At 37.6% G+C, this 14,192-nt stretch overlaps 1 protein-coding gene across 1 annotated transcript in view; it reads right to left on the bottom strand.

Moving 5' to 3' along the window:
• Window positions 1-14,192, bottom strand: part of LOC139120277 (gamma-tubulin complex component 2-like) — a 35,885-nt gene that overhangs the window by 6,033 nt on the left and 15,660 nt on the right. The window contains exons 5-14 of the mRNA XM_070684564.1: window positions 12,919-13,085; window positions 9,969-10,196; window positions 8,006-8,205; window positions 6,041-6,155; window positions 5,270-5,444; window positions 4,013-4,163; window positions 2,786-2,965; window positions 2,070-2,143; window positions 1,638-1,747; window positions 1,193-1,263 (exon numbers count right to left, since the gene is read on the bottom strand). Of these exons, the coding sequence (XP_070540665.1) occupies window positions 1,193-1,263; window positions 1,638-1,747; window positions 2,070-2,143; window positions 2,786-2,965; window positions 4,013-4,163; window positions 5,270-5,444; window positions 6,041-6,155; window positions 8,006-8,205; window positions 9,969-10,196; window positions 12,919-13,085 (1,471 nt within the window). The remainder of the gene's footprint in view (window positions 1-1,192; window positions 1,264-1,637; window positions 1,748-2,069; window positions 2,144-2,785; window positions 2,966-4,012; window positions 4,164-5,269; window positions 5,445-6,040; window positions 6,156-8,005; window positions 8,206-9,968; window positions 10,197-12,918; window positions 13,086-14,192) is intronic.

Raw genomic sequence — 14,192 nt, 5'->3', positions numbered from 1 at the left:
AAACAAAGAGTACACATGTAAAATGCACTGTTACTGTTTACATTTAAATTCTATTTGGGACCAGAATTCAATTGTAAATTTATTTCTCCAGAAAATCACGAACATCGTACATAGCAAAGGAGTAAACTCAAAAGTATTTCTGGTGAGGTCATGGAAATAGTTCTATTTGAACTAGTCAAGTCCACGACCCTAACAAATGTGATTTTACTATAGCGAGTTCAAGTGTAACCGTATGAGAAACCTTTAAACGAGCATAATAGTAGTTTACTAAATGTCAACTGCAAATTAAGAAGATTGCAATACTCAATAAAATAAAATACAATACACAGTAAATTACATGAGCAAGTACGCCTTTAAAGCAGCTGCAAATAATCTTCTATCTGAAATATTTTTGATATGATCTGGTAGGGAGTTCCAATGAAGTGTTGCAGCATATGTAAAGTTGTGTTTACTCTGTGTCAAATGAACTTTAGGAATAGAGAAATTGTCAAGAGAAGCGAAGCGGGTGGGATAATCATGGGGAATTGGATTTAGGTAATGGTGTATATCATGGGCAAAATGATCTTTACGCAGATCATATACAAACAAACATGTGTGAAGTTTACAGAGTTGATGAACATCTAAGATTCGAAGTTGTTGGAATAAAATGGCAGAGGGAGCGCGGAAGTCAGAAAATGTAATCAGACGGACAAGTTTCTTTTGTAACAGGAGTATTGGCTCTAGATACGAAGTAAATGTATTGCCCCATATTTCAATACAGTATGTAATATGTGGTAGAATAAGTGAATTATATAACAAAAGAAGGATATGTATGGCAAATAATGCCTTAACTGAGAAATGAGATCAATTTGGGGGCCTATAGCTTTTACAGACTTTTTGGACATGAGACTTCCATGTAAGGTTCACTTGTCAACAATGACAGCAGTCTATAGATCTACATGTGTACAGGCTGAGTTGACAAGCTCAATACTGCGTATATTAGTGTGCCTTAGAGAGTAAAACAAGAAATTGTAGTGGGCATTAGAAAACAGAACCAGCAAAACATCAGAAGTTACAGCTAAATACTGATCCTTTAAAAATGGTGAACCACAATATTATGACAATTGTTGGAGTGTGTTTGTGAGAGATGCAGATTGATTTTACAGAGACAGTGAGGTAACTTTGAAGCTGATAAAAATTGTTTAAAACTCACTTGCATAGGAGTCTCTCCACATGTTTTGCATAGAAGAGATGTCTAAACAGCATTTGATATCTTGTGAGAGCCTGCAAAAGTAAACATCAACAGTTATAGGTCAAAAGGTTACAGTTTAGAAGGTTATAGGTCAAGAACGTTCAAGGCAAGGAGGTTATAGGTCAGAAGGTTATAGGCAAGATAAATATCAGAGCCAAGTAGATGTCTGAACAGAATTTGGTATCTTGTGAGAGCCTGCAAAAAGTATTCATCAACGGTTATGGGTCAGTTTATAGGTCATAGGTAGAAGGTTATACGTCAAGAGGTTCTGGGTAAAGAGGTTATAGGTCAGATAAACATCAGAGCCAAGTAGATGTCTAATGACAATGACAGTAAAATGACTTTTCCTTTTTGAAAAGAAACAAAGACTTTCAAAAAACATGAGCAGCCATATCTGTCTACTCACCTTTCGACTGAGAATAAGAGATTCCGGCCATCTGACTACATAGTCAAAGGAGAACGCTTCAAGTCCAGAGATCTGCATTTCCGTTGGATCCATATCTTGCAACTTCAAAGCTGCAATAAGTTGATTTGTGTCATTCATTACATAGAGAACGTGAGATTTTATAATCTATTATCAAACTTTACTAAAAATTACTCAAATACACTAACAGGAGTTGGACTTGGAGGGACTTTGCAGCATGTCTTTTTCAGTGACCTTTTCAAAAATCTACCAGATAATTTCCATTAACTTTCATTATTTGCAATATAAAAATTTCATAATTAAATGATTAGACATGACAATACTGATCTGAACCATTTGGTGGCAAAAGACATAAGTGATTTGCATACACGATCTTTAATCAGATATTATTCATACACACTTTTATTTACTTACATTTTTCCTGTTGTGAGTCAATAGCAAGGATTCTAAGCAGCTGTGTAATCAAGTCATATGGAGACAGTTCAACTCTGAAAATAAAAGGATTGGATAAAGATTGTAAAAGCATTCATGATATAATTACAGCACACTGATTATCACCAGGGATTGCCTTCAACTCCACATTTTACATCCCAACTACATATTTTTGAGATGGACCCTTACTGTCTTACTGTGGTGGTCATATCTCGCACATGCAGACACAGATACAGACACACAGAAACACATATACACACCCAGACACTTTTTCTTATGTTTGAATTTCCTGTCTTATATATTCCTTATCACAGTGCCCTTGCCTGTACACATCAACAATAAATCTTATGCAGCCAAGTTCATATTTCACCATTAGGTCAAGTTCATTCAAGCATAAAATGCTCCATGTGTTGCATTTTAACAAAGACTTGAATATTCGAAAGCCCAAGAAAACAGATAATTTAGACATTATTCTTACGGACTTAAATGGCTACAACATACAATGGACTAAGTAGGTAAATATACATACAATTTTTAGCTCAATACTGCTTTTTACTGACTCGGCAGATGGAAAAGTGACACACTTGGTAGGACAATTGATGCTATAAACTTTGTTGGATAAAGTACTATCTTTTAAATTATCTTATCACTGTCAATGTATTTTGTGACTAAGTGTACATGACGGTCAAATGAGTTACCTGAGGTCGTCCTTGAATGGGTCATTATTGGCCAGAGAGGTTCTCAGTGCCAATTCCAGCAGTGTTTCAAGTCTTGAAGGCACTATGTCCTCTACCAGTTTCTTGAGTTCATCTTCTGCTATGTCCATGAAGTGTACAAAGAAATCACCCTGGTCCATTAGAAAGTAGTGTTTGATAGATCTGTGAATGGCAAGCAAGTTTGATTTAGTCAGGGTTTGGTTATAGCACTGTGATTCAATCATGAGCTACATAGGAAAACAGTATGCACCTCGAACTAAAACTTTTGCTAAAACTTTCCCCAAGTTCCTCAAGGAAACTTTCAACCATTCTCTTAACCAAATCAAGAGTAAATATCAGGGGTCACCATGCAAAGTTTAGTACTAGAGAAAAAAATTGCCTGAAGATTACTGATATGTGAAATTCAAAATGGCTGCCGTCCCTGTGTTAACTCCTTAGGGAAAACAACAAATTTCAGATTTTCGAAAAAACTAAGACGGCGAAAAGTTTCTTACTCCAAGAGCTTTAAAATGAGCCCAAACAAATTAGTAAATAACCAAAGAATTGTAAAATTTTGAAAGTCTAAATATTTGTCCCCAAGGCATATTCAAACTTAAAGTAAGGCAGCAAACCAAAGATAAGTGGGAACGCCTAGCATTTTGAAACAACCACAAGTTACTACTGAGCCATAAAGTTCAGGTTTAGGGAGTACAGTACACAGCTAGCAGCCCATCATTCCAAAAGTTTGGGTGAAGTAGTTTTCAATGGTGCCATTTCAGTTGTTGGAACTAATGCAGGATTATTAAAAATTCATTATCGGTATGTGACTGTGTGCAAGTGTGGTGAGGGGTGGATGGTTGCTTGGTGTGTGTGCAAGCTATGCAGATGAAAAGTGGGGCATAATTTCTCAATTTTGTCCCCCAGAATCGCAGAGATTAGTTAGATACCAGTAAACAACTATTTAACTAGAAGACTGCATAATTTATAGCTCAGTTTGTCAGCAAGGCTTTGGATAAGACAGCCTTTTCTGTAATATACTGCAGAATTGCCAAGATATACAGACTGTGATGATGCTAGTAAAATAACTGGTAACATATGTACCACATATTGCAAAGTACGGATGTACTTTTTAATTCACTAAATCAACAGTTATGTTTCTTTTTGACAAGGCTAACTTAAGTCAGACAATAATTCTGTCAAAATCCATACAGTATTTTTCTAGTAACATACCTTAATCTGCCGAGCAGTTCTCTTTCTTCCATCAAAAGATGTAATAACATACCACTGGCATAACTGTGTGCATTCTCGATAACTTCCACATACTGTCTGTCTTTCAAAGTGTAGAGGATTTCTTCAGCATGAGGGCATCTTGGATCTTTTCCTGGGTAGCAAGAAAAGTTCATGTCAGTTTTTAAGGTAAAGTTCACCTCGGGGACAGATATTCCGACTTTTACGATTGTTATTCTGATTTACCACTTGTGAGGGCTCATTTCAAACCTCTTGGAGTGAGAACTGTATTCATGGTCCTAGTTTTTTGAAAATCAAAAATTTACTTTTCCCCATAGATTAACACAGGGATGGCACTCATTTTGATTTACAAATATGGGAAAAACGTTGGGTAATTTGTTTCTCTAGTGCAAAACTTTGCATAATGATCCCTGATTTTCACTCTTGATTTGGTAAGAGAATGGTTGAAAGTTTATTGAGGAAAATTTGAGCAAAAGTCTTTCACTTTTGAGGTGCTACCTTAACGTGTTGTTTATGAAAGACTGAGAAAAAGTTCTTCTCATTTACATCATTGTTAGTATCCTGAAAATCCTTCATATATTCCTGACGCTTTACATATGTATGATATGAACTAATGCCAATGTCATTCATTGATGTGGTTCACCTGTACAAAGGTTGGTCTGAGAGAGGGTTACAGTTTCACATTTTGAAATAAGGAAGAAATTTTTCAGTGTCGCTCCTCATCAACAAAAAAAACAAAAGGTCCACTACAGTGACTGTTTTTCAAATATTAAGGTAGTGTGTGCCTTGGGGACAGATATTCTAACTCTCAAACTTTTACAATTCTTTTATGATCTACCATGAGTGAGGGTTTATTTTAAAGCTCTTGTTGTAATAAAAATTTCACCATCATAGCCTTTTGAAAATTGAAAATATTATTTTACCTATAGGATTACCTCAGGGATGGCAGGCCACTTTGAAATTTTCAAATTATCCGAAACTCTAAGGTAGTTTGTTTCTCTAGTACCAAAATTTGCACAGTGACGCTGATTTTTAATCTTCATTTTGAAAGAAAATGGTTGAAGTATCCTTGAGGAAAGTTTGAGCAAACGTTGAAGTATTTCCATTTGAGGCGCATACTACCGAAAGTCATAATCTAACATTTTGATACAAAGACTACCATAGTGTTAAACATGTCCTTTTAGCCTGGCAGTGTTAAAAGTTAAAGGCAATGAAGCTTTGACTCAACATTAAACTCACCACACTGCCTGACAACATTCAAATATTTGCCAGTGTTGAGTATCTTATCCACACACTGTTCCAGGAAGATTGGGATTCTGTCTCTACAAATAGTATATCGTCTCTCCCAGTATGCATCGTTGTATTCCTTCTGAATTTTCTCTTTGTGAGCCGAGTCATCCTCTTCAATGAGAAACTGACAACAAAAATCAATCGTTTCACTTCAGTGGAATAAATCAAACAACAAACATATTTCATCTAGGGCATTTTGTAATTTTCTTTCAAAACATACCATGTATATCAACAAAAAATATGAATATTCCTGTGTGTGTTTAAGTTACTCCTGATCATCGGATAACATGACATGTTTTCTATATTGTGCCTGATGGCATAAGGAAATCATTAAGTTAGAATGCACCTTGGGGACAGATATTCAGACTTAACCCTTTGAGCGCCAAAGTCGATTTTTGTCACCTTTATAAAATATACCACCGTCAATTTTTTTCTGATTTTTGTCAAAATTTTGGTTAAAAACTGTAGCCCATGAAATGTGATATCCATTTGGTCCAAAATTATGAAAAAAACTTACAGAAAAGTTCACAAAAATTGGTAAAGTTTGCATCAAAATTTTGGTGGGAAAAATTATAACAGTCAAAGGGTCAAAACTTTGTTGATAGGAACTTTACAGCAATGGTTTAAATTCCAGATTTCTAATTTATGTGCAGCTTCACACAGTAAATATATGAAGTGTCTGAATACCAATATTTTGTTTGTTTGTTTATCAATGCTTACCTCACAATACGGGTCTTGAATAATTCCCTTGTAAATCCACTTTTCTAACATTTCAAAGTAAGGTGCACAGGCTGACTGTGTCAGGAACAAACACAGGTCCTGAGATTTGGCATCTCTGAAATTAATAGGGAAAGGATTTATAGTTCTTCCATGTGACATTTAATTATGAGTTTTGAAATTGTTTCAATACCGGGCTCATGCCAAGCCAGATTGCAAAGAATATAGAGAAAAAACCTCTAGGTGAAAATGCTGTGAAATTTAAGATAAAGTGAAAATGTTAACTTTACTTGTCTACTCTATCATAAATATGTGTTGTTGTACTACAACTTATTAAAACACTGTTTTTACTTAAGGCCTTTCCGGTCTAAGCTCCTAGATATCAAGATAATTCTGGGAATTTGCCAGAAAGTCAGCCCTCACATTTGCTGGATGACTGTGTATGTTCACATGATATCATAGGTCATTGGGGTCAAGGTTCAAGAGTCAAGTGGTAGAATTTAAAAGAGTATCTCAGAAAATGGCAATATATTTTGATATCAACAAATTGCAAGGAGCTGCATTGGATGGAAAAGCCTCCAAAATGAAACAGTTTTGCACCAACTTTCAATATCTTAAATCTTAACTGAAGACACGTCTTTCAGAGTACACTTTGTGACTAACTTTGGGTGTTAAATTATGAAATGCCAATGAGAATGTCTAATGGATACAAGGCCAAATATAAATGCATACCTCACAATCTATGTATCTATCTGTAAATTTATATCTACCTTCCAATCTTGCTAACTCTCTACATATTTATTGATGTAAATATCTTTTATCTACCAACCTTTCCATCTATCTAGTATCTATACATCAGTCAATCAACCATGGGGCCTATGAACCATTTCTACTAATATCACACAGTAAATGATAATATACAGGTGAGGCAGTGTTCTCCCCAGGATATTTTGACAAGAGGGCGAAGACGTGGTGCGAAGCACCACAAGCGAACGCTAACGGCAGGAGGGGGGTGTCCCCCCTCCTGCCGTTGGAGCTTTTGAAAAACAGAGATTAAAATGGTGTTATTTGGTGGCACTTGGGGAGTATTTTTTCCGATTTTTTTCGTATAAAAAACATAAAGGAAAAGAGATCTGACAGTGTTCGATAACTTTTATTCCAGTTCACTGATTTCAATGAAGATTACATTTTTTGAAAACGAAAACACAGCGACAGACATACATTTATTCATCGATGTCAAAATTATCAACACTCACGTATTCTCATCCTGATACACGTCTGGCCGAGCCTAAAAATAGGTCGTTTTGCTTTGGGAAGGAATACACAAGCGAAATTCTAACCTCCTATAAAAACTTCAGTATACTCTGCTGTCCTTGGTTTACCCTCAAGCTCCTTGGCATGTTTACTCAGCTAAGTCGGTTACCTAATGCACGGTCCCTATGGAGGGACCGTGGATAACGTTACGGCCTGAGCCATGCAAATATGGCTGCCATCGATGAGTTGCACATGGGCCTATGATCTCGGATGACATCACAAACTCGCGAGATTTGCAAGATCGATGAGAATTACGTTTGCAGCCTGCAGGATCGACGCTCACGCTTGCATTTTGCTTGTAAATCACCGTCAACTTTTTATCTCGTACATTTTATTGTTTTATTTTCAAAAAAATAAATCTTTTCATTTCTGGCAAGGGGGCGCTCGGAATTTACAAGAGGGCGCCACGCCCTGTACCTTATTCGGGAGAACACTGGGGGAGGTACACAGAATGGTTCTACTCTAGAATAAAATGGTTGTGTGACGTTCTACAGACTCAGTACACCCAAGAGATCACATGGTCTTCAAACCGACCCATTGGTACAAACATGTCTGGAAATACACATATTTCTGTGCTCCTTTGCGCACATCACTTTGTATGTACCATGATCCCTTCAAATTCTGGGTTGAACCTATTGGCAGTATCTTGCCTACCCGATGACAGCTGATGTCTGGTTATGAAGTAAACTGAGAACAGCGCCACCAGTACAAGCTCCTTTGTCAACAGATTCTGCAATTGATGACAGTATTTCCATGGTACGCATTGCTGGCTGTACATAGAACCAAAACTTCTGCAGTGTAAGATGGCCCTGTCGGTGTTGGTTTTCCAACTGTCCAACTAAGATATGGTATTGCTGTAAATAGAGAAAAAGACATGACACTTACAGTGGTAATAGCCTCAGAAACATATGCTAAACAACGAACCCTGATCCTGCAAAGTCATTGGATACTGCATTGATTTTGAGGGCGCTCTACTGCTGGCTTTCAGAAGCCTAATCTTGTTATCAGAAATTGCATTGATTTTGAGGGCGCTCTACTGCTGGCTTTCAGAAGCCTTATCTTATCAAGTCACTGGAAACTGCATTGATTTTGAGGGCGCTCTACTGCTGGCTTTCAGAAGCCTAATTTTGTTATCAGAAATTGCATTGATTTTGAGGGCGCTCTACCAGCAGTGCTTGCTTTCAGAAGCCTTATCTTGTCATTGGAAACTGCATTGATTTTGAGGGCGCTCTACTGCTGGCTTTCAGAAGCCTAATCTTGTCAAGTCATTGAAATTTAGTAATGTCGTTGTATAATAGGCAACCAATTTCATTGACACACACTATGTTTTGGTTGATTTTCAGGTGCCTTTAAGAAACCGAACATTACGCACAAACACATCGCATTGTTTATAAGGCTTGCAATATTGGTGAAAATAGGCCCCTGAAAACATAAACAAGTATACGTGATTTAAACGGAATAAAGCTGCTTTAACAGACCAATATGGCTTTGGTGCAATACAGCTTTTCACTGACTTGGCAATATCAGGAATTGGTACTGGCAGGAAAAGGGATACTGTAAATGTCTATGCATGTACATGTACTATGTAATGTCAGTTCCAAAATTTCACCTGAACATCCAGCTTTGAGAGAACAGACTTTTTCTTCTCAGTTTTTTTTTTCATTTTGACAGCCACCCAGAAAGAGTTTGAAAAAAGGCAAGTACCTTTTTCAAGCTGAATAAAGATTCAAAACATCCTGGTGATAGAATCTTCATATACCAATTGGGCGACATGTTCACAATAATTGCTATAATTCAAATGTCAGTGAAGTCCTGTATCAACACTTCAGTAGACATTAACTATCAGTCTGGTGTTTGTGAATCTTCAGAACTCTTTGCATCAGTTATGGAATTTCAAGAAACTTCTCAAAGTCAGTCCTATATTAGTACACATAATATGAATAATTTTCTCAGAATTGGGGAGAATGTGCTTAAAGGACAGATTTTCAGGCATGAAATGTTTTACGATACTTCGCTGATCAGCTGCTTGTGTGACTCATTTTGAAGTCTTTGGAGTAAATGAACTTTTCTCAGTATCGTTTTTGTCACAATTGAAATTTTAATTTTCTGACAAGGAGTTAAACACATGGTACAGCAGCCATTTTGAAGTTCACATACCAAAGGTTTAGGTAATTTGTTTTTCTTAACCAAAGCATAACACGTTGACCCCTGATTTTAATCTTGTTTGTGAAAATGAACTGTATGAGCGAAACTGTCAGTTTCAAAGTAGGTATTATCATAACACTTTGAGTCAATGGCACCAAAAATAGTCTTAGAAAACACACTGTTAATGTCAATGAAGAATTAAAACATTTACTTAGCCATCTAAAAGATACTCTCTATCATTGACGGCATGTGCAGTTTTCGGAGGGAAATATTTAGAACACAAACAAAACACATCAATAATGGAGCTAAAATTACTCTGCCTTACAAGATAATTATACCCTGTGTCTTCTAAGCATCACTGAACCAGTGAATTCTTCAAAGTCCAGTGAAGACACATCCGATTAGGGGTCAAGGGTCAACGAATAATAAATACATCAGGTGACCTCTGACCGGGAGGGAGACGCCTACATACCTTCATGACAGTTCTCATGGCATTGCATAAAGCATGGTTTACCATACCATACTCAAAGGAAACTTTCTCCTCAATGAATCGGACCACTTTGGAGTAGTTGGCACAGATTGGTAGTATGCGGTACACCAGATCTCTGAAGGACACATCCAGGGACTGTTCAACAAGGAAGGTTCTCTCTGCATATTTGTCAGGCAGTGGCTGTGCTAGGATATACCTGGCTTCGATGCCCTGGCAATAAAATAAACCATCGATGATTCAACAGCTGTCTCCTATGAAAGAATCACTTTGGGCACACCTGAAGTACACTGGGTCCAATCTTAACAATGAAAATAATAATGTTTCTTGAGGGGCCCCAATACCTTTGCAAAGCCGCTGCACACCCTAGGTTTTGCGCTAATCTGTAGTATCATTCAGTGAACGCCAAATATTCTTCAGCCTCCCTAAATTGACACTAAAGTTTCGTATCATCTATGAAGATTTGGGTTTACTTTTTAAGGTAGAACGCACCTCAGGGACAGACATTCAGACTCTCAAACTTTTTACAATATTCTTTAGGCTTACCACATGGTGGGGGCTTATTTTGATGATGGAGTAAATCAAATTTTCACTGGCCTAGTTTCATGAAAATCCAGAATTTTATTTTCCCTCATAAAGATAACATTGTGATGCCGGCAGTTTTGACTCAAATATCGGTAAATATTGGGAAATTTGTTACTCTAGTACCAAAATTTGCATTGTGACCCCAATTTTTATTCCTGGTTTTGAAAGAGAATGGTTGAAAGTTTGTTTGAGGAAATTTTAAGTAAAATTTAAGTCTTTCATTTTTGGGGTGTAAACTACCTTAATTTCACATGATTCCATTCAGTCTATTTTTGGTTTCTGATGAGCAAGTCAAAAAGACTCCGATACTCTCTATTTGACAACAAAAATACACGTAACCTCATCCCTAGTGTGTCCATCCAACTGATAAAATAATTTTTTGATGTTAGTTTAGGTGAAAACAAAATAGGTGAACTGCTTTGTCCAGTCAGTGCAGTAAGTTTGTATCTGCAAACTTTTGTACTTCGCAGGTATGTCCGAAAAAGTTAATTTAGTAATAATAGCAGTCATGTGCAGGGTTCTTCACAAGATGTTTTAGGAGCATTCATTTCACATGTTAATAACAATACAAAAGAATGCATTTCCACAACAAAAGAATATGCAAATTATGCATCATTATGTAAATTGAACACCCCTCTTTTTTTCTTAGCTTTTGAGAACACTGATGTGAAACATAAACTTCTAAATATTCAAGTATGGCCCTACACAGTGATTTTACATCACTTGAATTTTAATTGAACAAGTTATTTAAGCTAAAGGGCTAGTAGCTATAACTTTTGATAATTTTTCCAATATTTTTGTTTCATATGTCAATTGCAATTTCTTGTTCTACCCCTAAAGCTAGTCTCGTTTTACCAGACCTCGTCGCTTCGCCACTGCAAAGTGCGCTGCTGACGGTAGGACATGGCGAGTCGCGGAGCGACGAGCGCCGAGTCGCGAAGCGACGAGGGTCTGGTGACTACCACTGCATTCCACTGTGATGACGCATCAGGACAGGCGGAGCACCAAATTTAAATATGACCCTTGACCTACTTGTATATTCACTTCGAAAAACCAAGACAAATGCATGTGTTTTCAATATGCGATAGTCAACATCGAGCTCGTCGCAAATGTCCGGGGCAAATGTACTCTGTAGACAGTGACCATGCTGAAACTTCCCGTGAAAATATACGGAGAGCATGTGAAGACAACAGCCAACAGACTTCCCGTACCCAGTTGGCAAGTTTACGAAGACGTCATTCCCCCGTAGAAAAGCTGCGATTGCTTCAATTTGCTCGTCTTTCAGGCATTCTATGGCTAATTTTCTTTGCCACAATCGATTGCTTCCTAAGTTTGGCTGTCAGCCCCCTTTTCGCCAGTTGAATTACGCACGTCCGCGTACTGTGAATGCCCAGTGCGCTCTTTATCAGCGATGCGGACGCGTCGTTTGGGGAATCCTTTTATATACGTCATATCATTGCCTTGTCACTTGTGACGAGCTTATTGACGTTGTAAGTCACAGAAGTTCCTCATAGTTGTTGGTAGATATTTTTACAAGCCCTCCTTCTATTGAATATGCATGAAAGTTTGCCTGTTGTCGCGGTTGTCGATTGAGCCATTTGATTGGTGGGTATAAATATCTTGGAATGCGGAAGTCAGTAGTCTCCAGACCCCGTCGCCCAGCCAGTGGAAAAATCACTTCATGTTCCTACCGCCAGCGGCGCACTTTGCACTGGCGAAGCGACGAGGTCTGGAAGCGAGACTACCCCAAAAGCATGCTGAAACAGCAACTATGTAGCATGTGAGCACAGTGTATATACGTGTAAAAATTTACTGTTTGCTGTTTACATTTGAATTCTAGTCCAAACCAGAATTCACTTGTCAATGATAACAGTGCAGTTTACACACATATAGGCGGAGTTAATGAGGTGAATACTGTGTATCTCAATGTTCTTTGGGAAGTAGAACAAGAAACTAGTTGACATTAACCCTTTGAGCGCTGTAATTTTTTCCCGCCAAAATTTTAGTGCAACATTTTACCATTTTTTTTGAATTTTTTCTGTAAAGTTTTTGATAATTTTGGACCAAATGGTTATCACATTTCATTGGCTACAGTTTTTTGTCAACATTTTGGCAAAAATCTGAGAAAAATTTACAGGGGTTTATTTTGTAAAGGCAACAGAAATTGACTTTGGCTCTCAAAGGGTTAAAAACAAAATGGTGAAAAAAGAGCTACTGGCCCTTTAAGAAGCCAATGATGCCACTATTATTATGATACACTGTAAATACTGTCCAGGATAAAACCAACTACACGTGACATATACAAACACACAGATGAGTGGTCAACCCACAGATATACAAACACACTTACTGTAAGAACAAACAAGAGGTCCTCTATCATAGCCTGCTCCTGCAGTGCTAATGGGAGTGTGCTGATGGCCACGGTTGGCTCCCGGTTGTCATGAGTGATGACGAAGTCGGCTTTCAAAAACGGCCGCTCAGACACCCAGTCAGGCGTAGATGGCAGAACAAGAGATGCTGAACAAAAACAGAAAACCATTAAAAAGCATAACATGAATACTTCATTCACGCTTGCGTGGATTTTCAAGCCCAGCTGAATACAGAGAGTGTGGATAATTTTAACTCCACACAAACTGTTACAGGATTTCACCCTTGTGCTCACAATGTTTGCAAAGATTAAAGCAAAAAATAGATTCAAGAAAATAAGTATGACTTAAGGTAGAATGCACCTCGGGGACAGAAATTCAGACTTTCAAATTTTTACAATTCTTTTCTGATCTACCACTTGTTGGGGTTCATTTTAAAGCTCTTTGTGTAATAAAAGTTTTGATCTTCCAGTGTTTCATCTAGAGAGGGGGACGGGGGGATTCCCCCTCTGGTGACATGTTGGCACCTCCTAGTAATTTGTCAAGGGGGGACCAGGCCCCCATGAAATGGTGCCATTCACACCTTAGAGATACAAGTAGAACACATGAACTGGTGAAATCCCCCCTAAATTTTCTGGTAAAGGGGGGAAAATGCCCCCTGTTAACACCATCCTGGATGAAAACACTGATCTTCTTAGTTTTTCAAAAATTGAAAATTTTATTTTTCTTCATAGAGTTAACACAGCGATGGCGGCTATTTTGAAATTAAAATATCGGTAACTGCTAGGTAATTTGTTCTCCAGTGCTGAAAATATGCTCGTTCACCCCTGATTTTTATTCTTGATTCTTTGACAGAAAGGTTGAAAGTTTCAATAAGAAGAAACGTTTAAGTCTTTCACTTTCACAGCACATACTACCTTAGTGGAAAAGTCTGTACTGGCATACCCTGTCAGCTTAATTGACACGTCATTGATTTGAGAAATGCTTCTCCGTCTAGACAAATATCTTTCACAAATATGCAATGGGGTGTAGGACTGACCCATAGGATCAATAAAACTGACTGAAGTTCTAAAAACATTTTACGTTAGAAGATGCACAGTTCGTATAGCGGAGAGAAATTATGTTGAATAGCTGTGTTATCTTAGGGAGGTTGTCCGTAAATCAGATGCTGAAAGAAGTTGAATTACCAGAAGACAGAGCTATGTACCAGTAGCTTTGCAGCAAAAACAGGTAAATTTTTTCTTTATATGTGACAGAA

The sequence above is a fragment of the Ptychodera flava genome, chromosome 2 (assembly GCF_041260155.1).
Source record: "Ptychodera flava strain L36383 chromosome 2, AS_Pfla_20210202, whole genome shotgun sequence".
Classification (NCBI taxonomy): domain Eukaryota; kingdom Metazoa; phylum Hemichordata; class Enteropneusta; family Ptychoderidae; genus Ptychodera; species Ptychodera flava.
This window is presented reverse-complemented; position numbering and strand designations above follow the sequence as displayed.